General features: G+C 45.3%; 1 protein-coding gene across 1 annotated transcript in view; it reads left to right on the top strand.

Annotated features, from left to right (window-relative positions):
* The first annotated feature begins 227 nt into the window (after positions 1–227).
* Positions 228–26,091, top strand: part of FAT4 (FAT atypical cadherin 4) — a 122,756-nt gene continuing 96,892 nt past the window's right edge. The window contains exon 1 of the mRNA XM_086890451.1: positions 228–5,516. Coding sequence (XP_086746577.1) covers positions 228–5,516 — 5,289 coding nt within the window. The remainder of the gene's footprint in view (positions 5,517–26,091) is intronic.

The following is a 26,091-nucleotide window of genomic DNA, read 5'->3' as shown; positions in this document are numbered from 1 at the left end:
GCGGCGCGGAGCCCCCGGCCGCCCCCCAGCCCCGGAGCGGCGGCAGAGGCAGAGCCGGAGCGTCCCGTGAGCGCGGAGAGCCGCCGGCTCCGCTCCCGTCCGCCTACCGGAGCGCAGCGTCGGCGGGTGCCGAGAGAGGCGGCGGGCAGGGCAGGGCAGCGGCAGCGGGAGCGGGGCAAGCGGCGGCGCCGGGCCGCCCCCTCGGGGCGCTGCGCCCCCGGCTCGCCATGGGCCGCCCCCCCGCCCCCCGCGGGCCGCCGCTGCTGCTGTCGCTGCTGCTGCCGCTGCTGCCGCCGCTGGGCAGCGCCGCCGCGGAGCCGCGCCAGGTGTTCCGGGTGCTGGAGGAGCAGCCGCCCGGCACTTGGGTGGGCACCATCGCCACCCGGCCCGGCTTCACCTACCGCCTGAGCGAGCACCACGAGCTCTTCGCCATCAACGCCACCTCGGGCGCCCTGCGCACCCGCGCCACCATCGACCGCGAGAGCCTGGCCAGCGACGTGGTGGACCTGGTGGTGCTCTCCAGCCAGCCCACCTACCCCAGCGAGGTGCGCGTCCTGGTGCTCGACCTCAACGACAACGCGCCCGTCTTCCCCGAGCCCTCCATCGTGGTGACCTTCAAGGAGGACACGGGCAGCGGGCGCCAGCTTATCCTGGACACTGCCACCGACGCCGACAGTGGCACCAATGGCGTGGACCACGGCTCCTATCGGATCGTGGCCGGCAACGAGGAGGGCCGCTTCCGCCTCAACATCACCCTCAACCCCAGCGGTGAGGGAGCTTTCTTGCACCTGGTTTCCCGCGGGGGGCTGGACCGGGAGGCCACCCCCGCCTACCAGCTGTTGGTGCAGGTGGAGGACAAGGGCGAGCCCCGTCGCCGAGGGTACCTCCAGGTCAACGTCACCGTCCAGGATATCAATGACAACCCGCCCGTCTTCAGCCAGACGCTTTACCAGGCGCGAGTGCCCGAGGACGCGCCCGTCGGGGCCAGCGTTCTCCAGGTCACCGCGGCCGACGCCGACGAGGGCACCAATGCCGACATCCGCTACCGCCTGGAGGGAGGCGACGGCGGCAGCGGCGGCGGGGACGGGGCCGGCAGCCTCCCCTTTGAGGTGGACCCCGAGAGCGGGGTGATCCGCATCCGTGAGCGCTTGGACTACGAGACGCGGCAGCAGTACTCGCTGACGGTCCAGGCCACGGACCGCGGGGTGCCGGCGCTGAGCGGCCGGGCCGAGGCCCTCATCCGCCTGCTCGACGTCAACGACAACGAGCCCCGGGTGAAGTTCCGCTACTTCCCGGCCACCTCCCGCTTTGCCTCCGTGGATGAGAACGCGGCCCCCGGCACGGTGGTGGCCCTGCTGACGGTGAGCGATGCCGACTCTCCCGCGGCCAACGGGAACATCTCCGTGTCCATCCTGGCGGGAAACGAGCAGCGGCACTTCGAGGTGCACAGCAGTAAGGTACCCAACCTCAGCCTCATCAAGGTAGCGGCCGCGCTGGACCGGGAGCGCATCCCGGCTTATAACCTTACCGTGGCGGTGGCGGATAACTACGGGGCCCCGCCGCCGCCCCCAGGCTCCCCCACCTCCGTCTTCTCCCCCGACGGGGCGGTGGCAGCTCCCGTGAGCCGCTCCTCGGTAGCCAGCCTGGTGATCTTCGTGAACGACATCAATGACCACCCGCCCGTCTTCGGGCAGTCGGTGTACAGGGTGAACATCAGCGAGGACGTGCCCCTGGGCAGCTACGTGCGGGGCCTCAGCGCCACGGACCGCGACTCGGGCCTCAACGCCAACCTCAAGTACAGCATCGTCTCGGGCAACGAGCTGGGCTGGTTCCGCATCAGCCAGCACAGCGGGCTGGTCACCACGGCCGTCCCCGAGGGTGGCACGGCCGGGCACGCTGCAGGCACGTCCAGCTCCGGCGGGCTGGACCGGGAGACTGCTTCTCAGGTGGTGCTCAATGTCAGCGCCCGTGACCAGGGGGTGCAGCCCAAATTCTCCTACGCGCAGCTGGTGGTGACCGTCCTGGACGTCAACGACAACAAGCCTCGCTTCGGTCAGCCTGAGGGTTACCAGGTGTCCCTGGCTGAAAACTCGCCATCGGGAACCGAGCTGCTCGTCCTAAGTGCCACCGATGGGGACCTGGGGGACAACGGGACCGTCCGCTTCTCCCTGCAGGAAGCCGAGCCGGCGCTGGCGGCGGTCGGCCCCTCCTCCTCGGTGACCCCTCGCCAGATGTTTCGCCTGGACCCGGTTTCAGGCAAGCTCAGCACCGTCTCGCAGCTGGACCGGGAGGAGCAGTCTCACTTCTCCTTGCAGGTCTTGGCCACTGATTTGGGCTCTCCTCCCCTTTCGTCGCTAGCCCGAGTTAACGTGACCATCCTGGATGTGAATGACAATAGCCCCGTGTTTTACCCCGTTCAGTATTTTGCCCACATCCAAGAGAACGAGCCAGCCGGAACCTACGTGACCACCGTGTCTGCCACGGACCCCGACCTGGGACCCAATGGGACGGTCAAGTACAGCATCTCAGCTGGAGATACCTCCAGGTTTCAGGTCCACGGGCAGACAGGGGTCATCACAACAAAAATAGCCCTCGACAGGGAGGAGAAAACTGCTTACCAGTTGCAGATCGTGGCCACTGACGGTGGCCACCTTCAGTCGCAGAACCAAGCCATTGTCACCATCACTGTGTTGGACACACAGGACAACCCCCCTGTTTTCAGCCAGGGCACGTACAGTTTTGTCGTTTTTGAGAACGTTGCCATGGGTTACCACGTAGGCACCGTTTTTGCTTCCACCATGGACCTCAACACCAACATCAGTTACCTCATTACGACGGGTGACCAGAGGGGCGTGTTTGCCATCAACAGGGCGACGGGGCGGATCACCACAGCCAGTATTATTGACAGGGAGGAGCAAGCATTTTACCAGCTGAAGGTGGTTGCTAGAGGTGGGGCGATAACTGGGGATGCTGTGGTCAATATAACTGTCAAAGATTTAAATGACAATTCCCCACACTTCGTTCACGTGGTGGAAAGTGTAAATGTTGTTGAGAACTGGAAGGCTGGGCATACCATATTCCAGGCCAAAGCTCTTGATCCCGACGAAGGTGTTAATGGCGTGGTCCTTTACAGCCTTAAGCAAAACCCAAAGGGCTTGTTCTCAATCAATGAAGAAACCGGTGCTATAAGCTTAACGGGGCCGCTTGACATAAACACTGGGTCTTACCAGGTTGAAATCCTGGCCTCGGATATGGGGGTGCCTCAGCTGTCCTCCAATTTTATCCTGACTGTCTCTGTCCATGATGTGAATGATAACCCGCCGGTGTTTGACCAGCTTTCCTATGAGATTACTATCTTGGAGTCAGAGCCCGTGAATTCCAGGTTCTTTAAGGTACAGGCTTCTGACAAAGACTCGGGAGTGAACGGTGAAATTGCTTACAGTATAATTGAAGGAAATGCTGGGGATGCCTTTGGCATATTCCCAGATGGTCAGCTGTATATAAAGAGTGAACTGGACCGTGAACTTCAGGAAAGATATGTTTTACTGGTTGTTGCTTCTGATAGAGCAGTAGAACCACTCAATGCCACTGTGAACGTTACCGTGATTCTGGAGGATGTGAATGACAACAGGCCCCTGTTCAACAGCACCAACTATGTGTTCTACTTTGAAGAGGAGCAGAGAGGCGGGTCGTATGTGGGTAAAATAAATGCTGTAGATAAGGACTTCGGGCCGAACGGTGAGGTCAGGTATTCATTTGAGCACATGCAGCCGGATTTTGAGCTGAACACAGTAACTGGGGAAATCAGAAGCACTCATCAGTTTGACAGAGAAGCTCTCATGAGACAGAGGGGAGCTGCAGTGTTTAGTCTGACAGTCATAGCAACAGATCAGGGGTTGCCAAAGCCTCTGAAGGATCAGGCAACTGTACAGATCTATATGAAAGACATCAATGATAATGCCCCCAAATTTTTGAAAGATCTTTACCAAGCTACTATATCAGAATTGGCAGTGAATCTGACACAGGTCCTAAGAGTTTCTGCCTCAGATGTTGATGAAGGGGTTAACGGGTTGATTCACTACTCTGTAATCAAGGGAAATGAAGAAAATCAGTTTGCAATAGACAGCAGCACAGGCCAGGTGACCTTAGTAGGCAGACTAGATCATGAGACTACTGCCTCGTATTCCCTTGTCATCCAAGCAGTGGACTCTGGAGCTGTTTCCCTAAGTTCAACTTGCATGTTGAGCATTGATGTATTGGATGAAAATGACAACAGCCCTTCCTTCCCGAAATCAACCTTGTTAGTGGATGTCTTAGAAAATATGAGGGTTGGTGAACTTGTGTCATCTGTCACTGCCACTGATTCTGATTCAGGTGACAACGCCGACCTCCACTACAGCATTACAGGGACAAACAATCACGGGACCTTCAGCATCAGTCCCAACACCGGGAGTATTTTTCTCGCCAAGAAACTGGACTTTGAGACACAGTCTCTGTACAAGCTAAATATAACAGCAAAAGACCAAGGAAGGCCCCCGCGGTCCTCTACGATGTCAGTGGTGATACACGTTAGGGATTTCAATGATAACCCTCCTCATTTTCCTCCGGGAGACATCTTTAAGTCAATTGTTGAGAACGTTCCCGTGGGTAGCTCTGTCATTTCCGTGACTGCTCACGATCCGGACGCGGATATTAACGGGCAGCTAACCTATGCGATCATCCAGCAGATGCCAAGGGGGAATCACTTCCGTATAGATGAGGTGAGGGGGACAATATTTACCAATGCTGAGATCGATCGGGAGTTTGCCAATCTCTTTGAGTTAACAGTCAAAGCCACCGACCAGGCCGTTCCCGTGGAGTCCAGGCGGTTTGCTCTCAAGAACGTGACCGTCCTGGTGACGGATCAAAACGACAACGTCCCCGTGTTCATATCGCAGAACGCCCTGGCGGCCGACCCCTCGGTTGTGATCGGTTCAGTCCTAACCACCATCATGGCTGCGGATCCTGACGAGGGTGCCAATGGAGAGGTGGAGTATGAGATAGTCAATGGAGACACCGAAACCTTCATCGTGGATCGCTACAGCGGAGATTTAAGAGTAGCCTCAGCGTTGGTGCCTTCTCAGCTCATCTACAACCTCATAGTTTCCGCCACCGACCTGGGCCCCGAGAGGAGAAGATCCACCACTGAGATGACTATAATTCTGCAAGGGGTCGATGGGCCTGTTTTCACTCAGCCCAAATACATCACCATCCTGAAGGAGGGCGAGCCCATCGGGACGAACGTGATATCCCTGGAGGCGGCGAGCCCGCGGGGCTCCGAGGCGCAGGTGGAATATTACATTGTGTCCGTTCGGTGCGACGACCGGAGCCTCGGGCGCCTCTTCACCATCGGGCGCCACACCGGGGTCATCCAGACCGCTGCCATCCTGGACAGGGAGCAGGGAGCACGGCTCTACCTGGTGGATGTTTATGCCATTGAAAAGTCGTCCGTTTTGCCCCGCACGCAGCGAGCAGAGGTAAGGTTTTATTCGGTCGTTGTTTCTTTGTCCTTGTACTCCTGTGTAATTCCAGGACTGTGACTGGTTTTTCACTGAAGTCGTGGTGTCAGTCTTGGACAGGAGAATTGGCTCTGAACAGCTCCTGCAAGTTCTTGCCATCCCTGTCTGGCTAGGTCCCTGGGATGACAGGTCTCCTCACACACCTCCAATTTAGGTTACTTTTTTACCTAACTCACCCATGAGTATGAAAAGGGCTTTGTTTCTCTTCTTGGATGTGACAGCTGGTAAAAGTGTAACATTTTATCTGGAAACATCCATTATCACAAAGCCATTTGCCTTGACTGAAGGGTCTTTAAAGGTTTTCTGCCTGACTAGCTTGAAAAGCAAAGGGTGGAAACCAGGTTTGGAGCATTGTCTGTGAAGTAGGAGTGGTTTACTTGCTCTGCCTTCAGTCACAGAGCTGATCATTCACGCTCTTCCTGCTGTCTTCTGCGGTAATACCGAGAAGCCAGGTGTGAAAAGGAGTCTTGTGTTTGCTTGAAGTTGCAGCCGCTCCTGGAGCTGCCTTCATGAGCCTTTGACTTGCCATTCCTGGAAATTTGGGGCTGGCACTGCTGAGTGGGTCAGCCAGCAGAGGATGGTGGTAGTGTGTAGTGAGTGGTTCAACCATTTCCCTCTCTGGCTGAGCATACTCAGTACTGCGTGGCCCTACAGATCCCACAGCCATGCTTCCTTCTGGGAATTAAGTCCTAGTTTTGATATTGTGGTGCCTTGCAGCTTTGGGGAGCTTTTTTGTTTGATTTTAGCAAAAGTGGTATCGCCAGTTCTTACTTGACAGCTGTGGATTTTTTCCTCTTCACAGCTGCTTTTGTTATTTCTTCTGCAGGTTAAGGATGATCTGTGTAGGTGTGTAACTTTGCTCTCCTATGCTGGCTGTGACAGATCCTCTCTGAAGTGGTTGTCAGGGAATTTGAGCACTGCTCCATCTCAGGGATGTGATCCCGTCCCGGTGTGTGTGCAGTGTGCTGCTGATGGCCACGTTTTGACCAACAGTAGCATATTGGAAAAAGAGCTGTTTTAGTAGTACTGCTGGTTTAAATAATGCTGTTTCTGTGAGAATATTCCTGTTGTGCAGGTCTTTGTACCCCTGCTAACAATTTGTAAAAGACACACCTTTACAGCTTTATCCTTACTATTGTGTCATTTATTTTCTTGACAGAAAGTTGTTTTGAGGGTCAGGCCTTTGTCATTGGGCACTTGGATCATGACCCTTCAGCTCTGAGTTAGAGCAAAGAGTTTCTTGTCTGGGGAAGAAGGACTCATAGGAGACCCAACCCTATGGCTGTAATATTCTTACATGTTGTAAAATACATGAGTATTTGCTGAGCAGGGAAGAGAACAACCATTGAAACTTCAAACAACTTTTACATTGTTGAATGCAAACCATGTCTGAAATCACAAGCAAATGTTTTATTCTGTAAAGAACACTGAGAGGCATAATTGTGAGTTAGAATTGCCTATTACTGGTTATATCTTTATAGCCTCTAAAATGTGTCTTCTCCCAAATGTAATTAGCTTACTGTGCTTCTTTATAAATGTATTATAAATTATAATCAGCTTTCAACTTTCAAAAACATAACCATATGCAGTCTTCCTGTTAACTGATGGGATTTCTCTGGAAGGCTTTTGCTGTCCAACACAAGAACTACTGCAGTGACATTCTGTGTGCAAGCTGTCAGTGGGTGCTGAATAAGCCACACAGCTTTTTTCCCACATATTTGTATATTTTTTTCTATTTGTTTTTGTTGGTTTTAGTTTGGATTTTCTTGGGTGGTTTTTTTTGGTGGGGGAAAAGCGTGACTATCGTATATTCTTTTTTCCTTCTTTTATGAAGATTGGGTTTTGTGTCTCGTTATGGTTGAAGCAAAGGGAAAAATGGTAATGGGATATTCTTAACAATATCTACATGATTATTCTTCATTGCCAGCTACGCTCTCTGCCCTGATGCCAGAAATCATCTTAATTGCACCTTGGCATGGGAGTGAGCCACTGAGCATGGGGAGCTGCCCGGTGCTAAACTTGCTGTCTGAGCCTGGCGAGGAGAGCAGCGGGAGTAAGGAAGTTAATAGATCTTTTGTCTCATACAGACTCCAGGGTGACAGATACCTGGTGTGAAACAGAGATATTTACAGTTTCCAAACAGTGACCCGGCTTTGTCTTGCCAGCAGACAGCATAAAAGAGGAGCAGGCTTGCGTGAAACCACTTGCTCTAGAAGTGAATTAACCCTTGTCCTTGGGAAGTGGTGTGATTTCACACCCCTCCCCCCCCCTAAATTCTGTCACTAATTTATTCTATTTATCTTTTAAAATAATAGCAAAAATATGGAAAAGATCCACCTAGTGCCCTAACTGAAGAAGAAAGTATCTTTCCAATATTTCTCACCCATTCCTGGGGTTTGCCCTACGGGATCAGACTAAAGACCCACTGACTGCACAGCTGCCAGGGTTCTATGTAGGTGCTTTATGAACAGAGTGTCCAAGGGCAGAACTTTGCACAGGACTGTGAGGGATCCCTTGCTGAACCCAACACAGCTGACATGCCTTGACATTGAAGAGCTATTTTCAGTAAAGTAACAACAAAATTTTAGGAAACAAAGGGGTTTGTTTACAATCTGTGGCTTTTTTCTTAGCACTAGCTTTTACCTTGTGTGTGTTTCTGTGTTTGTTATTACTATATGGAGAAAAAGGTGGTGGTGGTGGGGTGTGTATCAGGAAAGTGCAAGTGGTGAAGTGAAGCTTTCTTCAAGTACCAGGTATTTGAGATTTGTCAAGAAAATGCAAGTGCTTGTTCCAGTATATTTTACAGTTAGATGGTGTAATTTTGGATGGTAGTCGTTGAATCTGAAAGCTTGTTTTGTAATTTAATTTTGGATTTTTATCCTGTTTGTAATCTACATTCACAAACCAGGTAATTTGACATTGTGTTAATGTGTTTTGTGATCAGTCTTGGCTTTTCCCCCTGCTGTATTAATCATGAAGTTAGTAGCATCATCACTGTTGATCTCATGTGAAAAAGAACAATGTAGGTGTCCTCCTAAAGGGGTCCCTTCAGTTTGCCATTTTATACCTTTTAAATGTTTCTCTTAGGAAAAAACCCCTCAGCTAAACTCCTTTCTCTTGGCTTTCCAACACAAATTCTCTCTCAACCTTTTGGGCAGGGCTGAGGGTTTCACCACCACGCTTTTATATGGATTTATATTTAATATGATTTTATATTTAATATGGAATGACTAATGCCTGCTGGCATCACTTGCACACCTCACAGGACCAATCCCCACACAACGACCCTGTGCTGAGGGATATTTTGGGTGGCTGTGTGCTGCACCCTGGTTTGTGTCTGGCAGCAACAACAGGAACAATACCTCATCTTCTGTGCTGTGTTACCAGGGATTAAGAGGAATTAGACGGGATCTCCAGTTTGCATGTTTAACCCTTCAGTGGGTGGCTTCCTTGAGGGGTTTGCTAGGAACTACTCGTCCCTGTGTGTATCATTTATGGTGATGTATATATCATCTCCACCCACTGAGAGGGGGTAACACCTTGGGAGGGGAACTCCTTGTTCAGTTCAGCATCTTTAATACACTTTAAATAGGTTCATAGCTCCCAAGGAAGGGAGGAGAAGGGTGTAAATGAGGAAAGGGTACTCAGATGAAAGATTTATTGATTTAAAAATGGAAATACTTGGAGAGGCAGATCTGTGGTCCTGCTAGAGATTTTTGCTTGGCAATGTTAATATCCTCTTAAAAGAGAAGGGATTATCTTCATTTGCAGGCAGGGGAGAAATGAGACACTGGGTTTTCTTTTGTGCTTGTGCACTTGTAGCTTCATCTTGTGAGTATTTCATGATTGACACTGTTGGGAATCTTGGCCTTCTGAGCTGGGGAAGTGTTCTTTATTTGGGCAAGATGTGGGGATTTCAGACAGTGCTTAGTAAAGATGTGGAAGTTAATGAAGAAAGGCAGAGTGAATGGCTCTGGCCTCCTGGAAAGACAATCACAGGACATTTTGCCTTGAGTCATTAGGAACTTCAGCCATGGCCATAAACCTGGGATTGCCTGGTGTAAATAGCTGAGGTGGAGCTGTTTGTCTCGGCCCAGGCTGTGTCCTGTGGCTGAGCTAGCTGTGTGTCACTCCTGCATCCCTTGGGCTGCATCCCTTGGGCTGCATCCCTTGGGCTGGGTGCTGCTGCAGGGATGTGGTGTCACTCATCATCCCATTGGAGAGGAAAAAGGGTGGCCTGGTGGGGCCAGACACTGAAGGTGCCATTTCTCCAGCCAAGCTGGCTGATGGAAGGCCTTAAATTTAGTAGGGGAATTTGAAACCCACTTCAGAGAAGTCTTATCTGGCATGTCTCGTATTTACCAGCACAAAGAAGAACAATGGGGTTCTCCTTGTATTCATGCTATTTATAAATCGGTTCATTCTTTAATGATGCATGGCACATCAATTGTTGCCTGACAAAGGAAACTGCTTATGAAATGCTGGAGTAAACAATGAAAATCTGCTGCCTTGTCCCAGCTCCAAAGACACCTTTCTTTTTCTTCCTAAAGCTGATATTGCCCATTCTAAGGAATGTGTAATTATTTAAGTTGCTGCTGTCATTTGCACAATCTGAAAAAGGATCTTGAACTAGAGTGGGAGATGAATGTTCCTTATGTGGAAAACGATTCGAAACCAATTTGTGTGTTTTGGTTCAAAGTTGGCTCTTTTTTCATCCTCTCTAATTTCTTTAATGATTCCGCCTTGCTACATGTTCTTAATATCTAGAATTTCTCATTTCTTTGCAATTTTAGCAGCCTTTGGGCATTTTTGCATGTGAGGTCACCTAATAATTTTTATCTCAAAAATCACTAGACTTCTAAAAACAACATTCTTTATTACGGAAAATATTATTTTTCATCCGTCTCTAGTGCAAACACTAGAAATAATGGCCAAAAAAACGGGACAAAATTTTCATCTGCTTATTTTTGCTAAGTGTTAAATTCTGCATACGAATCTCCAAATGGTTATTGGGTCCTATCAATGTTAATGAGGGAGTCCTTTTCTGTGTAAAATGATACCCCCAGGGCTGAGGGAGTGTGGGGCTCTTTCCACGTGTTAGGTGAAGCAATGAGTGGCTGCCCATTTGCTCCAGAAGCTGGTGACCGAAGGCTGCTGCCCCTCTTGGTGTCCCCAGCCCTCACCTGTATCTTTACTGGGGTGAGACTGTGTTGGTGGTGGTGTCTGAGATCTTTGCTCTTGTCCTGTCCTGTTTCTCGTGCAGCTTCTGTGAGACTGCCCCTCACCAAAGGCTGCTCCTTCTCTTTGGACTGGCAGAGGTTTCCGTGTTCTGAGTCTTTCCGAGCTTGAATTGCCACTTCCCACCCTTCCAGGAGCAAGGTGTCCATTTAATTTATATCAAAGCAAGCCCTTGGCATGGCATAGTTCTGCTGGTACAGTTTGTTTTAACTGTGTCTAGGCTAGGGGGTAGCATTACTCTTAGCTCAGCTTGGTTTCTTTCTCTGTGCGAGACCTTGTGTGGAGACAAGCCCTAGCACGCTCGTGTTCCAAGTCAAAAAAAAGGAATTTATGGTGACTAAAATTGAAGTGAAACAAAGAGTTTTCCTCACACGTTCCCCAAGTCTGGAGAAGAGATGCTAGATCAGAATGGTGCATCGGTGCCATACTGGTTTGTTTCAGTGAATTTATAGCCTGGCTCGGCTTTGCCAAAAATAATACCAGATATGACAGAGAAACTGTGTCTTTGTTTTACTGGGACATTTCTCTCTATTCTAATAAATCTTATTTTTAATTAGACCCTCAGTCTAGACTGTCAGGCAGGTTTGTTTTTACAGTGATCTATTTTTGTTTACTTCCTCACAGCGAAAACATTCCAAAAGGACAGTAGAACAGATGGAAACTGATAGCCATGATCGCACTGTAAAAATACATCGAGTTGCATTAGTTAATGCAAAAGAATTCCAGAGGGCCTGTTAGGAAGTGGTAATTTATGTGCCAACAGCTAAGCAGAAAGTAATGAAAATAAGAGTTTGCTTCAGCATTTCACGTCCTGCAGCCATCACACATGCATGCTGATGGTAGGTAGGCTGTGGCTTGTATTGACACAGTCTTATTAAGTGATTTTGGTCTTAAATAAAGTGTGTAAGGGTTCTGCTGCAGTTAATGCAGACATCCAGACCTACAGACAGAAAGGCATTCAGCAGCTCTGAGGCTCAGACAGGTGGAAGGAACTCTGGGGGCTCATTTTGGAGAAGAGCATCTTCTTTGCAGTTCGTCACCTTCCAGCCCTCCACGCTCTGACCCAAAGGTGGCATCTTCCCATGGCCAAGTCTGGGTTCCCTGCAGTGGCCATATGAGGGAATATGACTCCTAAGAGTCCTGTGAAGCTGATTCAGATTCTCTAATAGAGCTGAAACATGAAGACAGTTTTTTTTTTTCTCACAGATCTTTGACTGAAAGGAATGGGAATAAGTATTTTGCATATTGACCCTTGTAAACAATCCCTCTCCAGCTCTCTCCTAGCCGCTTTAGACATTGGAAGCTGCTCTGAAGTCTCCCTGCACTCTTCTCCAGGCTGAACAGCCCCAGCTCTGTCAGCCTGTCTTGACAGAAGAGGTGCTCCAGCCCTCATGTCATCTACTTCTTATTAAATTCTGTATGAATGGCACTGATAAAAGTGATGAGCTGGAGGCTTTGTGTTTTACAACTAACTCTTGACTCCTTTCCAGGCTGTTAGTTGGATCTCTCTTTTATGGGGCATCTTAAGAGTACGGAGCATGACTGTCGCTGATGGGAACAAGGAGAGGATTTATGGGCTGGGTTAGGACAGCAGCTGCTTTTGGAGGTCTCCATCACCAGATGGAGCATCATGACTCATGCCTGTGCTCTCTCCTGGAGAGCAGAGCTGGACCAGCAGCACCCATGTGTGTGTCCTGTCTTTGGGAGCAGGGTCTGCAGTCCTGCCAGGGGCTTTCTGCCAGGTGCCACGTGTGGAGCTGCTCTGGGCTGGGTCATAACTCTGCTCTGATACTGCTGCTGATGCAAGTTTATCATCTGCTATTGAAGCAGAAAATAATAAAAGACAACTTTCAACCTTATGAGTTACACTAATGAGTGTTATGGTTATAAAATAATTGTAGCTTTTTTCCTCGAGGATTTCTTTGGAGATAGTTTGTTTGAATTTTAATCCTTCTCAAGCCTTTTTCAGATCTTTTTTGTCTAAAATGTAAATGAGAAGTCCATTAATTTAAGGTTTTAAATAAGTGCTTCATACCTAGACCTCTGGGTTTTAAGGCAAACATTTTACTTTTGGTAGGTGCAGTATAATCCAGGAGAAGACTGTCAGTTCTAAGAACATGTATATGATGTTTCATCCACCCAGATGTGTAGTCCTCTTTCTAAGCAATGAACAGAATTTATGTCCTACTTGTACCAAATTAATTTAAGTAGCATCCAACACTAGATAGCGCTGAACTACATAGAGCCATGCTAATTGGCTTTCAAAACAAGAACTTGATGTGCAGCACCCTGAAGCCTTTGGGGAGGCAGAAAAACCAAGTCCACACCACAGGGCATGTATGCATTTTAAGAGAGGAAAAGCACTTCTTTAAGCTGGAGGGGTGTGTTTGCCATGGGCACTATGTATGGGGAAATACGTGATTTTATTTCCCCCGGAGTGTACTAGGAGATAAATTGTTCCTCGGAGAGCAGGAGAGAGAGCTGAGCTGAGTGCTTTTCTTGTCAGCTCCTTTCTGGATCATTTTTGATAAATTAAGAGAATTCTCCTGAAACACTTCAGAGGAATAAATAAGATGCCAGAGCTGCGCTGCACATCTGTAGTATATGTGTTTAAAGCTTGACTTTTCCATAGGGGTTTTCTTCTATAATGTTACACTTCAGGGTTCCTGGTGCTTTCCCCATTTTCATTCTTTATTCTTTTTAATACAACATTTCTTTTTAATCTATCAAAATGTCATGCTTTCCAAAGTATTGAAGACACATTGCTGTTACAAGGCTGTTCAGAAGCAGAAGGCCAACTCAGTAGTTTATTGTACTCTTATTCTTTTGAGACCTGCATTTCTGAGTGTATTTAAATGGCTTTTTTTGTCTTCCTTAGCTTGATTCTATTCCCTTTGAAAGTTGCCTTATGCCCACTTGTTTTGAGGAAAGAATCTGAACCTTTATGATTTCAGCAAACAAATTAATGGAAATCCAGATTTTTAACCCCTGTAGGGTCATGTCAGTTTGTCTGGAAACTAATTTATGGTGTGGTGATTTTTCTTTCCACTGTTTTCTTTCTTTGGCAATGCCCTTAACTCCTGCACTTCAAACTTCTGAGGAATTACCCTGTTTTATTTTATCTTTACCTATGAATTTCTAAACTCCAGATGATTCTTGTGGTCAGCACTGAAAGTTGTGCAGTTTTTTTGGCGTCTCTTTGTTTTTCGGGCCAAGCTACCAAGTGGGGTTGAAGCTCCTCTGAATGAGATCAGGTGATTGTGTTGAGACAGTAATTAATTAAACATATGCACCAATACCTTGTTGTTTCAAGTCCTGGAATGGGCAGGCTCAGAATGCTGCCTGACCTGCGCCAGCAGAGAGGGGAGGAAGAGGGAGGGGACTTCTTCTTGCAGGGCAGGATGATGTGGAGTAGGAGCAAGCTGCACACACGCCTGCCAAAATGCTTGGATCAGACTGGAGGAACACAGATGGCTGAGGCTGATAAAGGTGTCTCTTATTGTGTTGGTTTTTCTTTTTTTTTTTTTTTTTTTTTTTTTTCTTTTCTTTCTCCTCAGCACTGTTTTGAGTTTGTGTGTGAGGGACGGGTAAGAGGGGAGGAAGGCAACTGCATTGTATGATGTGTTTATTTTGATACATTTTACAGGGTAGGAAAGGAGTTGTGTAAATTCAATACTCCTTCTCGGTAGGACGCCAAGGGCTGGAGCTAAGCCCTCCTTTTAGGTTTCTGTAACAAATGAACAATAATGGATCTTCAGGGATTTATGTCATGCTGTCCAACCTTCAGTTCTTATCTGCTAATAGAAAAATCCCCATCCACTGCTGAAAGTAGCTCCTAAAAATTGGACTGAGAAGCCTTGGAAGCACGTGGCTGCCTCTGCTCATAACCAGCTCTCCTCTTACGTGGCCCCCTCGTATCTCCTGGAGCCCTGGCTGATTTATCACTGTGGTTATTTATTTATTGCCATGCTTTATGGTGTCTGTGTATAAACATCAGGTACATATGTGTGTATACAAAAGACACACAGGTGTGAATAATGTCCTGTCCTCCAAGAAGGTGGTGCCCAGCTCTGCCTCCAGGTTGCTTGGAGGAGGAAGCCAGCCCACTGCAGGACAGGAATGTGTTAAGGAATAGCTTAAATCCCACAGACTCTTAATCTGAGCAAAGCCCAGTTCTTCTTAGCATTTGTTATTTATTGTTTGAGAAATTAACTGGTCACTGCTATCTGGAAATGTCGTGTCTGAACTTTAAAGCTGCTTGCAGGAATAAATCACTGCCACAAGACACGGTGGCTGTTCCAAGTCTGTCAGAGCTGTTCCACCCATGAGCAGCACCATCCATCAGGGCGAGGCTGAGGAGAAGGGGGTAGGAGCGAGACCTTTTTCCTCCTCCATCTATTCAAAGCAAAATCTTAAAGAGGCAATTTCTTTAGAGGGCCTTAAGATTCTTGTCTTGGAAATGATGGCGGTAGTGTTGCTGGAAATCTGCAAGATGTTCTTCCCGGTGAGCATGGAAGAAAAATGGTGCATGAGACCTCACCCTAGGGCAAGTAAATTTCATTTTGAAAGTCTTTTCTCAATTTGCAGTCATTAAGTTGAAATATCACCCTTGTTTTGTGTAGAAACTAAGATATTAAACACCTATTTGCAAAGTCATGCTCCTAATGGTGTAACTAAGCTTCATCCAAATCAGGGCTGCTTTGGTCTGTTGTCATCTAGATACTCTTCATCCTTCCTTGATCATCCCACATGTATCTGTTTTTAAAACACCTGTGGAAATACAGTTTACAACACTTAAGCTGCCCAAAGCTGATGGAGTGAGACAGTTTTTCCTTCTGAGATTGAGTGCCATAAAATTGAATGTGTTTTTCTGATGCCATGAGGTCTCACATGTGCAAAACAGTCTCTTTCAAAAATACACCACAATATTATGATTATTAATTGTGGCTACCACTATACAAACAGAAAAATAAATGCAGCCCAGCTATATTCCCTTTTCTTAAAAAAAAAAAAAAAAACACCAAAAAACCCCTTTTGTGTAAGAAAATGCTACTTTTTTTTTTTTTTTCTGTGAAAATATAACATTGTTATTACAGCTTTGGCTCTCTAAAGGATGTATGAGCATGAGAATCTGGAGTAAATGAAAGAAATTATTACTAAAGAGTGGACTGGCTTTCCTCTGAGTGATGCTAATTTTCCTTCACTGTAACTCTATTTTATTTAGTTAAATTGCTCTTAATTTACATTGGTATAACCAAGCAGAAAATAAGGCCCTGAGTACATGAGAAGGACCTTCTATTTGTGTAAATTCCAATCTATATTGAAAGTGACACGGGGTAAACACTAAACATCTAACAAAAAGCTTGGCCCTTGCCAAGGAAATAAGGAAATCAAGACGTTCTGGAGTCTATAATTAGGCACTTTACATGGCTGGAGCTCTGTAAAAAGGAACAGAAGACAATGGTGTTAGCACAGTACTCCACGGAAAAGAACCAGGGATAAATTCTGCTGTGAAGTGGGCAACAGGGCAGCTTAATGGGGACCAGTTTTGTGGGAGCCTGGGTTGAGAAGTCAAACTCTAGAATATAATTTGTAAACAAACACACTGCTCCCTCCTCGTATAGTTAAAAATAATTGAGTATTAATTTAGAGGTTCTCTGTTGTGGCATAGTCTCAAAAAGACTAAATTGGCTGTGCTGTCTGACTTATGTTGGGGTAGGTGCTTGATGGCCACACTGGGACCTGCATGCCTTGCTTAAAGCAAGCCACTATATTTGGGATTTGGCGAAATTTCAGTAGCAGATCCCAAAGTAGATGCAGGTTTCTGTTTATGCTGGGAATACCAACCCACAAATCCTTCAGGAATGCTTGAGAGCAGGTTGGTGGTGACAGGTCCACTTTTCTGAGGCTCCAACTTCACCTGCAGATGGAGGGGTACGAAATAGACTGTGTGAAATTCAGTGGTTCATAAATACTTAATCAAGTTTAGGTGGCAATCTGCTGATAAGAAATTCAGTTTACTCATAGTTTGTTTGTTTTTTCTTTTTTAATTTTCATTTCAGAAAGTTGTATTGGAATGAAAGAATTGCTTTTAGTGGGCTGAAATATAACTTTCACCACCACTACAAAATCAATTTTATTATGATTATAGCAAATATCTGTCTGTCTGTGTATTTTTTCATTTAAGAAACAGAGGGCTGGTGTTTAGAAGAAAGGATTCTGAAACAGAAACAGTGCATTAAATTTCCTTTGCAACTTCCAGAGACATTGATTAATTGGGACAGTCAGCATGGCTTGCTTTTAGAAAGAAAAAGCTTAATGATTAACAAAATTCTTTTTCTGTTCCCCCACTGAGCATATAAAATGGTTATAAAAGAATGTAGAAGAGGCACAGTTGGAGTTGTTGTTGTTCTGCACAATAAAAACACAGGCAAATATTTCACAATATACTAAATGTAGCCAGAAACGTTAATTTCCATGTGATAGCTATCAAGATCTTAATATAATCATTCATGCTCCAGGTCATTTGATGGTTTTGGGAGAGAAAAGCTGTCACAATCTGTGGATTTTAGGTTAAGGAACACCTACATTGAACAATTTACCAACACTTCTTTTTGTGTTTTGTTCTGCTGGAATTGCAAACCAGGGATTTGAGAAGTTTTTACCAGTTCTAAGCCAAATGACATTGCTCTGGCTTGACATTTCTAAGTGCTTGGTGAAAAGTAAGGAGGCTTGAGACGTGCCCTTTGGAATGTGAAATGTTTTTGTCATCTGGGGAGATGAGGGCTTTGTCCTGTAAGGGAATTGTGACCTTGTCCAACACAACTGACAATGGTTATCATATTCCACTTGTAATTCCACGTTGTTGGTTACCACCAGCAATGATTGCATCTTGCTGAAAAGTGCAGTTATGTGCCTCCTGAATGAATCCTGCCCCATACCCAGGGGTTTGGAGACACCAGCATGTGTGTGGGACACCACAGTTTTCTGTTCCTGTTCAATAACATCAATTGCAGTTCTCTGCTCTTAAACCAGGGGTCTCGAGAGAAGTTATTTTTGGGAAAATTTGCTCCTTTGGGGGAGAGCTGTCCTTGTGTTAGCTGATAGCACTTTGTAAATTGCTGTGGTTTTGTCCTTTCTTTCTTTCCCCCCCAGTTGTGTGAAGGAGAATAGTAGGATATAGCTGTGTGATTCACCACAGCTTTACAAGTACCAAAGTTTATGTAATGTAGTGGCAGTCTTGAATCCATTTAACAGATGTTATGCATAGATTTAGGTGAAAGTTACACCAGCTTCAATGGGCTGACTTTCATTTATATGTTTTGAAAAATATATCCTATGTTGAACTACTTTATAAATATGCCATTGTAGGTTTACACAGTCAATGCCCGTCAGCAGCTTCCAGATCAACGTTCTCATCTAATAAGTCCCCTAAAAGTCATTTTCCCTCTAAGATATTAAGCCCAGTCAGTGGTAGTTTCCCAATTTCCAGCTTGTGCACACCTATGTATTTCAAATTTAGTTCTGTCACGACAGAGGATGGAATCAGGTCTCTTACAGTGTGTGAATATCTCGTCAGAAAGATTTATGGCTTCAAGTCCGAGCCTAACATATACTTCTGAGGGATTGTTTGTGTTACAGGCTGATAGGTTTTGTCTGGCTCCCCTGGGTTTTGAAAACATTGGTGGGATGGTGACACGCTGGCAGGATGGTCTGGTGGTCTCTTGTCTTGAGGATTTACTGTCTTTTGAGGAATGTAAATTCTACTCCAGGCTGGTTTTCATTAGTTTTTTATGATGACAATGGCTCTATTTTCTGAAAGTGGCCTGCACTGGACATTGGTATAAAAGCATTCAACAGGTTTGGAGCATCTGGACAGTCTCCTGGGACTTGGTTCCTTTCCTGTGTGCCTCTTCTGGGGTGGGAAGGGTGGACCTTGCCCTCAGTGGGAAGGGCCACCATACTGTATCCTTGATGGAACTGGAGCCACAGAATTACCCATTTTCTTTAGAATTTTCTCTATACTGAGCCTTCATCTATTCTTGTTCTGTCTATGAAATTCTGCAATCTGTCCCTATATCTTTTCTCATAGTTAACTTTTAATCAAACTCATGCTTTTAATTTTTAATAACATAACTTCTTCGTTTAGTAGCTATTCTTTTGAAGCCAGAAATGTTGCAGTGGCTGGGTTTTACCTGTGCCTTGCAACAAACCTGCCCAAAAATAGGAAGGATTTCTGAAGATTTAGTTAGGGGTGCAACAGTTCCCTCATTACAGAGCTGCCTGGGTGGATAATGGATTCCAGGAACGAGGGGATTGAAGGAATGTAGCTGCATCCCAGAGCTCCAGGACAAGTCAGGGTTGTCCACAGTCACAGTGGTCATTGAGGATGAGTACTTGGCTGATTTCAAAGGTATTTTCCCCAGGCATGGAGGGCTCCTGGCCCTGATCCATTTAAATACCTTTACTGTAGAAGACAGGTACTGTTCTTTTTCTCTTGAAATTTTATTCTAGTTTTCCCTGTCATTTGTGGCACCCATGGGATTTAAACCCCACTGTTAATTTCCAAATTAACTACTATTATCTATGTGTGTATTTGTTTGACTGAGTAATCATTTGTATTTATTGTTTTTGTTTAACACTTCTTCCTGCTCTGTTACTGGCAGCGGTATTTGATTTATTTCTGTGATTAATTCTTGCCCCTTTGAAATCCACAGAGCCTTTAAAAAAAGAAGAAAGAAATCCTAACAATAATAGTAGCATTCAACCTCCTTTATCTTCATTTTGTTCCAGTGCAGTGGTGGATATTCCAAATTCTCCATGGTAATAGAGAAGTATTTCAGAAGCAAATATCTTGCCAGATCTTTGCATTTTCACTACAATTATTGCTAAGGAGAAAGAGTACTTTATCAGCCATAGGCTTTGTAGCGCCAGAACACGGATGTTTAAAGCTGATGCAAATGAGAATTCTCTTTTCATTGTGAGTTTACTGCTGAAGCAGTGCAATTTTTTAAGAACCAGGGTTCTTTTCTCAGCAAAACTTGCCTGGCATCTCTTTGGTAAGCGAGCGGCGCAGGGCATCCCTGCGGTTTCTTACAGGCGGAGCAGAAAGGTCTCCTTTAGTGGGCCCATTCTCTTACCCAAGGGATTATGTGCATTAGCTGCTATCCCTTTGTGTGCTACATTCATAACTCTGCTGCTCAGGGCCTGGAGTGACCACGGTGGGACTGTCCTGCTGACATGGAAAAAAAATAAAATAAAAAAAATAAAATAAAATGAAAAAAAATAGAGCCGAGTGTTTGGCTGCTGCAAAGGCAAGTATTCAACCAAAGGTTTTTATGGGTTGGAACCACAGAATGGTTTGGGTTCACAAGGGATCCTAAAGACCATCTAGTTCCAGCTCCCACCTTCCACTAGACCAGGGTGCTCAGAGCCCCATTCAGCCCGGCTGAATATCCAAATCAGTTCAGCTTTTGTTTTATTCTTGTACATTTTCTGGTCTTGGCCAGACATCTCCCACCTTTGGTGTCACATCTGGCCTCCACTGCAAGCAGGGAAATAGTTTGTTGCTCCTGGAAGTCCTGCCTGATCTTTCAGTGGCAGGAATAAGGGTTTGTTCCTACACTGTAAATCTTACAAAATCAAGGGTTTGGAGCTGTGGAGCTTCTCTACATTAATCAAAGGCAGATACAAGTTGCAATAACAAGTACATTGTTTTTCCAGTGATAATGTTGTATTTTTGTCGTTTCATTCCTGTAATTTAATCCCATAACTGGCATCCTACTTTGGACTGAATTTAGAATTAGCACTTGTAGCATTAAACTGCTGTAGTATCTATTTGTTCTACTTGGAGACTTTATGGGATAAACACCACCCTTTCAGAGAAAATATTTATTTATTCATTTGTTTAATCTAGGCTTTTTATACTAAAAATAGGTCTTGTTGGGTAAGGGGTAGTAATAATCACTGTCCTTGTCCAGGCTAATTGCCAAATACTTCAAATTAAGGGTATTCATTAAGTAAACCCATGAAAGAAGTGATCTAATAAAAAAAATGATGTTTAAAGAGCTTTCATCTCCAGTGAGATTACTTGCATGAGTCAGTTGAAAAAAATTCACCCTTGTTCTCTGACATTTAAGAAATAAATAGCTTGGAGCTACTCGTTATGTTGTAGCTACTTAACACTTGTTTAACTACCAGTTGTTTTGTGTGTAATTCAGAGGATTAATTCTGGAGAAGTTGTGTATGATAGCTAATTTGATATTTAAGACTTCCTTAATTGCTAGGGTAGAGGATTACTGACAATGAAATTTTAAAAGGAGTTGCTGTGCCAATAATTAGTAATAATAAAACTGCATCAATTCCCTTTATTAGTGTGGCATAATACCTTATTAAAAGTTTGTGCACCTCCCAAGTTTTGCCTCTAAGGCAATGGACACTGAATCCAGCCACTCAAATATAATGCAAGACAGAGAGCATGGAATTGTCTGCATTTGGATTAATGTATTAAGAGTCTTATTTTATTTTTTTAATTAAACTGCTCCCTTCACTGGGGTTTGATGGACATTCCTGCCAGGGTAAGAACATGCATGTTGGGCAGAAGAAGAAACTAAAAAGCTGTTCCTTGCATTTGTGAGAGCTGACCCTTTATGAGAGCATTGCATTTGGGTCTGTCATGTATGAGTGTCCCTGTGTCAGCTAAAAATATGTGTCAAAGAGAAGGAATTTCACCTCTCCTTACAGGCTTACAGAAGTTTTCATGTTGGCAGATTACTTTCTGAGACATCATTTTTATGTGGATCAACATCTCAATCCAAATGGTGTATCAAGTGTGGAAGACTGTAGGCACGGGTAGAAATGTGTATCATCATTGTATCATCACCTCTGAAATATCTTTGAAATATTTTTATGGCTGCCACTGGAGCTTGTGTTGCTGCTGGAAAAGATGGTGTATCTCCCTAAGGATAACATATGGATAACTCCTGAGTGTTCCTGATGATGTGTTCCTCACAGCATTGTGTCACAGCCCAGGAAAATCAACAAGGAAGCAGGGAAAGGCCAGGGTAGGGAAGGATAAATGTCTGGTGCAGGTCCACAGTGCTGGGCATGAGTCCCAGCCGGGCTCTGTCACGCTAAGGGGATTACTCAGCCTGTGCCGTGACAGCTCACCCAAATTGTGTCGGAAATATTAGTCACCTGTGAGCTCAGATTAATCAGCTTTACACACTTGTGTTTGGCAGGTCTGGAATAGGTGCTGCCAGTTTTTTCCCTGTAGTTTGAGAGGTAAGTCACCTAGGAGCACACCCTGTGGGGAATTCATCCATACCAGCGCTTGAAACCCCTGCATCTGCCCTATTTGCTGGGACCTGGTCACTGAAGGTCAGAGAGCCCCAGGGTTTGCTGCTCATGGTCATGTCTAAAGGAAGTTTTGTTGTCCATTTGACTTTGAAATAACTACTTTTAACTAAAGGATTGCTAAAGCTTGTGTCTCTATCAGTTAAATATTGTGCTGATTTCTGCTCAGTGTAGTTAAAAGAGCACACAAAACAAGACTATAACCTTGCTACTGAAGAAGAACCGTCCGTGTGGGTAATGTTTGTACTGCGCTGTTTGGAAGCATAATGAAGACAGCAGAATAAGCAAACTAAATTTTTGCTGCCTTCTAGATGATCTTACTCAGTTCTGAAAGCTGCCTGCTTGGCTTTGAAGCATAATGTTAACTTCTAAAACTGTTCAATCTCTATTACAGGATGCTTTCCTATTATTAGTGGTTTTTTTCTAGCAGGTGGTTCCTACACCCCAAAGGATTTTTAAACTGGTCAAGTAAAAGACACAGCAAATACTTGAATAAGCAAAAAGGAATAAAGATGCAGGTGTTAAGATTCAAAAATAAGATGCCTGAGAGGAATTCTTGCTCCATGAATCAGGAGAGCTGCCCAGAGCTGCAGGGTGTTGCAGTGGGAGGAACAACAAGTTTCAGGCACAGAACACTTGGTGTAACTCTGGAGACAGAACCAAGCTGGAGGTGATGCCTGTTGGATAGAGGTGATGGTGCCTCAGGTGAATGAATATGTTAACTGAGCTGTGATATAGGTAGCCTTCTGATTAATTACAGAAGATGTTAAGTTGATGTAACTTATTTTCAGTGTTATTTTAAGTTCTTGGCGCTGTTGGTATAGATAAAGATCTCCTAACACAGCTTGTTAGAAATTTGTCCTTATCCCTGTTTCATTGCATGTGGATATTAACTTCAAATTAATAATTTATATATTTCATTCAAAATTTGTCTTATACTGTCCCAATGGATGCAAATACTTGGTTGTCCCCAAAGTATAATTTTTAAGAGCTTTGGAGATTTTTGCCTTACTTGAGCCTGCCTTTAGAGACATAGTTCAGTTGTGTTGTGAGCTGCATGGGATTACTCATTTCTTAAAGGCAATCAAGTTTTTCTTACTTAACTTGCTGCCGACAAGTGGCTTTTTTAAACATAATGCTCTTAGAAGGTCATTTGACTTTTGAGGGTTATTCACGTTGTTAGCCCAAACACTAAAACCTTGTGTCCTTGGGTTCTGATTAGTGACACTTTAATAAAGTCATTTGAAGTTCAGTAGACTGAATTTTCCACCTTTTCTAATGTTTCTATGGTCACAGGGAAGCGACCTGTATTCAATCTTTTAAATGCAAATCTTTTGAAAGTTACTGTGCAATTTTGTGTACCAAGCTTCTTCATGGCTTACAGAAAGCCCCCCTATTTTTAAAACAGCTACAGCAGTGTCTTTCCTCTTTCTTTTCTGTTCTCCTCCTCTCTTTCTTTCTAGTGATGTGACAGCAATTGACTAAACTTGGGTCTTTTGGGATAACAAAGGATAGAGAAAAATCTTAAAGGTTTTTATTGCCTCACTTGTTTTTTTGGCAGGGCCAGGACAGACGAAGGCCTTTCCACTTGATTAGATAATAAGGCTAACGTGGTCTTTGAGTGAAAAATATCTTTGCATTCTGCTCTTCTTTTTTCACCAACCCCCCCCAAAAAAGGGGGGTGGCAAAGGAGAAAACTATGCCTAATCAGCAACAATTAAATCTTTCATGGGGAACTCACTTTGGAGGAATTAATGCGTTTTGTATTGCCTAACAACTTGAGTGAACACTAACAACACGTGAGAACTGAGGGGAAGAAAAATTATGGCTTTTTTTGCTCTTTTTTTTTTCTTCTTTCTGGTTCTTAAGGAACAGGGAAGGGCAGGTCATTGACTTGATTTTCATGGGAAGATTGACTCCGGAGCGCTCGCATATCCAGGAGCGGAGCGAGGGGGTATTGACAGCTGGGGTCTGGGGAGGGGGGCCTGCAGGAGCAGGGATTGTGCCATGGCTTGTTGGGGAAAAACAAGGGAAGATGGAAAACAAAGCCCAGAGAGAGGGAACAGTAGCTGCAGTGTCCCGGGCTGAGGGGCCGCCGCTCCTTGGTGGTGGATGCGTGTTGTGCTTGGACTCAGTGAGCTGTGGTAGAGAAGTATCAGTGGAATGAGAGGGGCTGCCCTGAAGTGGGGGACAGCCTGCTGTAGAAGAGGCTGGAGAAGTTGTGCCATGTCCCCCCATGCGTGCTGTGGTGCTCAGTCAGCCCTTTCTGACCTTCTCACTGCCGAGGAGCAGCTCACGCCAAAGAAATCTGGGAATCCAGGTGTGTTTTGCCAAGGTTTCCTAGTAAGTTCTACAGGCTAAGGACAATAACTAAAGGTGTTTTTTTGATTATTATTTTCAATATTTCTTTCGTCTGACACCCGGTTTGCTCATACTCTGTGATTAGAAGTAATCTGGATGCTGAGGTGTGCTGGCATAAATACACCGGTCTGTCTATTCCCTCTTCCTGGATCCTGGATATTCATCCAGCCTGCTCACCCCCTCTCCTCAGAGGGGAAAATGCACGCCCTGTCCTCTGCTCGTTGTGACCCTCTTGCCTCTGCCAGCATGTCCCAGACTCTTCCCTCCTCCTCCTCCTCCTCCTCCTCCTCCTCCCTTCACTTGTGCATGCTCATTCCCAAAACGGTCACAGCCCGCAAGACCTCGAGTCGTCATTTGTCTCCTTTTATCCCATTAATCCTGTGTCTTTCTCGTCCCTCCCTCTACCTCTGCCATTATTTCCCACCCTCACTGGGTGCCAGCAGCTCTATACCCAGCCAAGTTTCCCTCTCTGGAGTGTTTTTTCCGATTTTTCCTCAGGAAGGTTTTGGTCAGTTTTGAGCATCACGTGTGGGATACAAGGTTGTTATTGAAAGTAAATATTTTTTTTTCCCCCCCCTTAAGAAGTCCACACTTCAGGTGAAGTTGCAATTCATTAAAGCCTAACCTCATAGTCTATTAAAAAACTTCAAGGCAAACTAAATTTGTTTGTGGTTGTGCAGGTAAAGGAAGCATGGAAAGAGCCCAAAGTTTGGCCCTTAATTGCTTCCTAAGACAGGACTCTCTGCCCTCCTTTAGGCTTTTTCCTTGGCACCCAGGCTTTCTGTTGGGCTCCAAAATGTTCATACCCTTTGGAACAGCTGAGCAAACGCCTCTCCTTGCTCAGGGTCCCACAGCTGGCTGTGTGACCCAGTTGTGAAGGTTTCACCACTGCACACAAAAAAACCACCACCTAAAATCTCAGAACCGTTTCCCGTTTTGTTTTTTTCTTTTCTTTTTCTTTATTTTTTTTTTTTTTGGTTTTCAGCACTTAACCAAGTTTTGGCAGCAAAAGCCCTGTCAGCTGTGTCAGAAGTTTCTTCATTCAGTAAATGCAGGTCACTTAGAGCTGGGAAACTGATTGGAAGCTGGAAAAAAAAATGAGAAATAATAGTTTCCTTACCCAAAAATAATGAAGAAACGGCGAGGAAATGAGATCTGCTAGTTGTGTGCTCCTGGAGAGCACGGTGACAAGAGGTGATGGCTAGGTTTTTCCTTCCAGTCTCTGAAGCCAAAGGAAAGGCAAGGAGGCAGGAGCTGTCTTATAGTAACTTTTTTTCTGACTCGCAAAAAAATAACTGTGGGGTTTTTTTCATATTTCTCAATATTTTTCAGACAATTTAACACGGTTTCCCTGAGTATGATGATGATAATAAAGTTAGATGCATCTTCATAGTCTTATCTTACAGCCAAAGCTTCATTAATTCTTCTGAATTGCCTGTAGTGGGCTTGTGAATATGTATTGAGATGTGCAAACATATAAAAGCTGTTTGTTTTATTTAGATGTGTATCTGATGTTCCTCTGAGGAGTGCTACCTCCTTTAATAAGCAATACCTCCCTCTGTTTATTTTTGTCTTTTTT

Source organism: Cyanistes caeruleus, chromosome 5, assembly GCF_971803275.1.
Source record: "Cyanistes caeruleus chromosome 5, bCyaCae1.hap1.1, whole genome shotgun sequence".
Classification (NCBI taxonomy): Eukaryota; Metazoa; Chordata; class Aves; order Passeriformes; family Paridae; genus Cyanistes; species Cyanistes caeruleus.
This window is presented reverse-complemented; position numbering and strand designations above follow the sequence as displayed.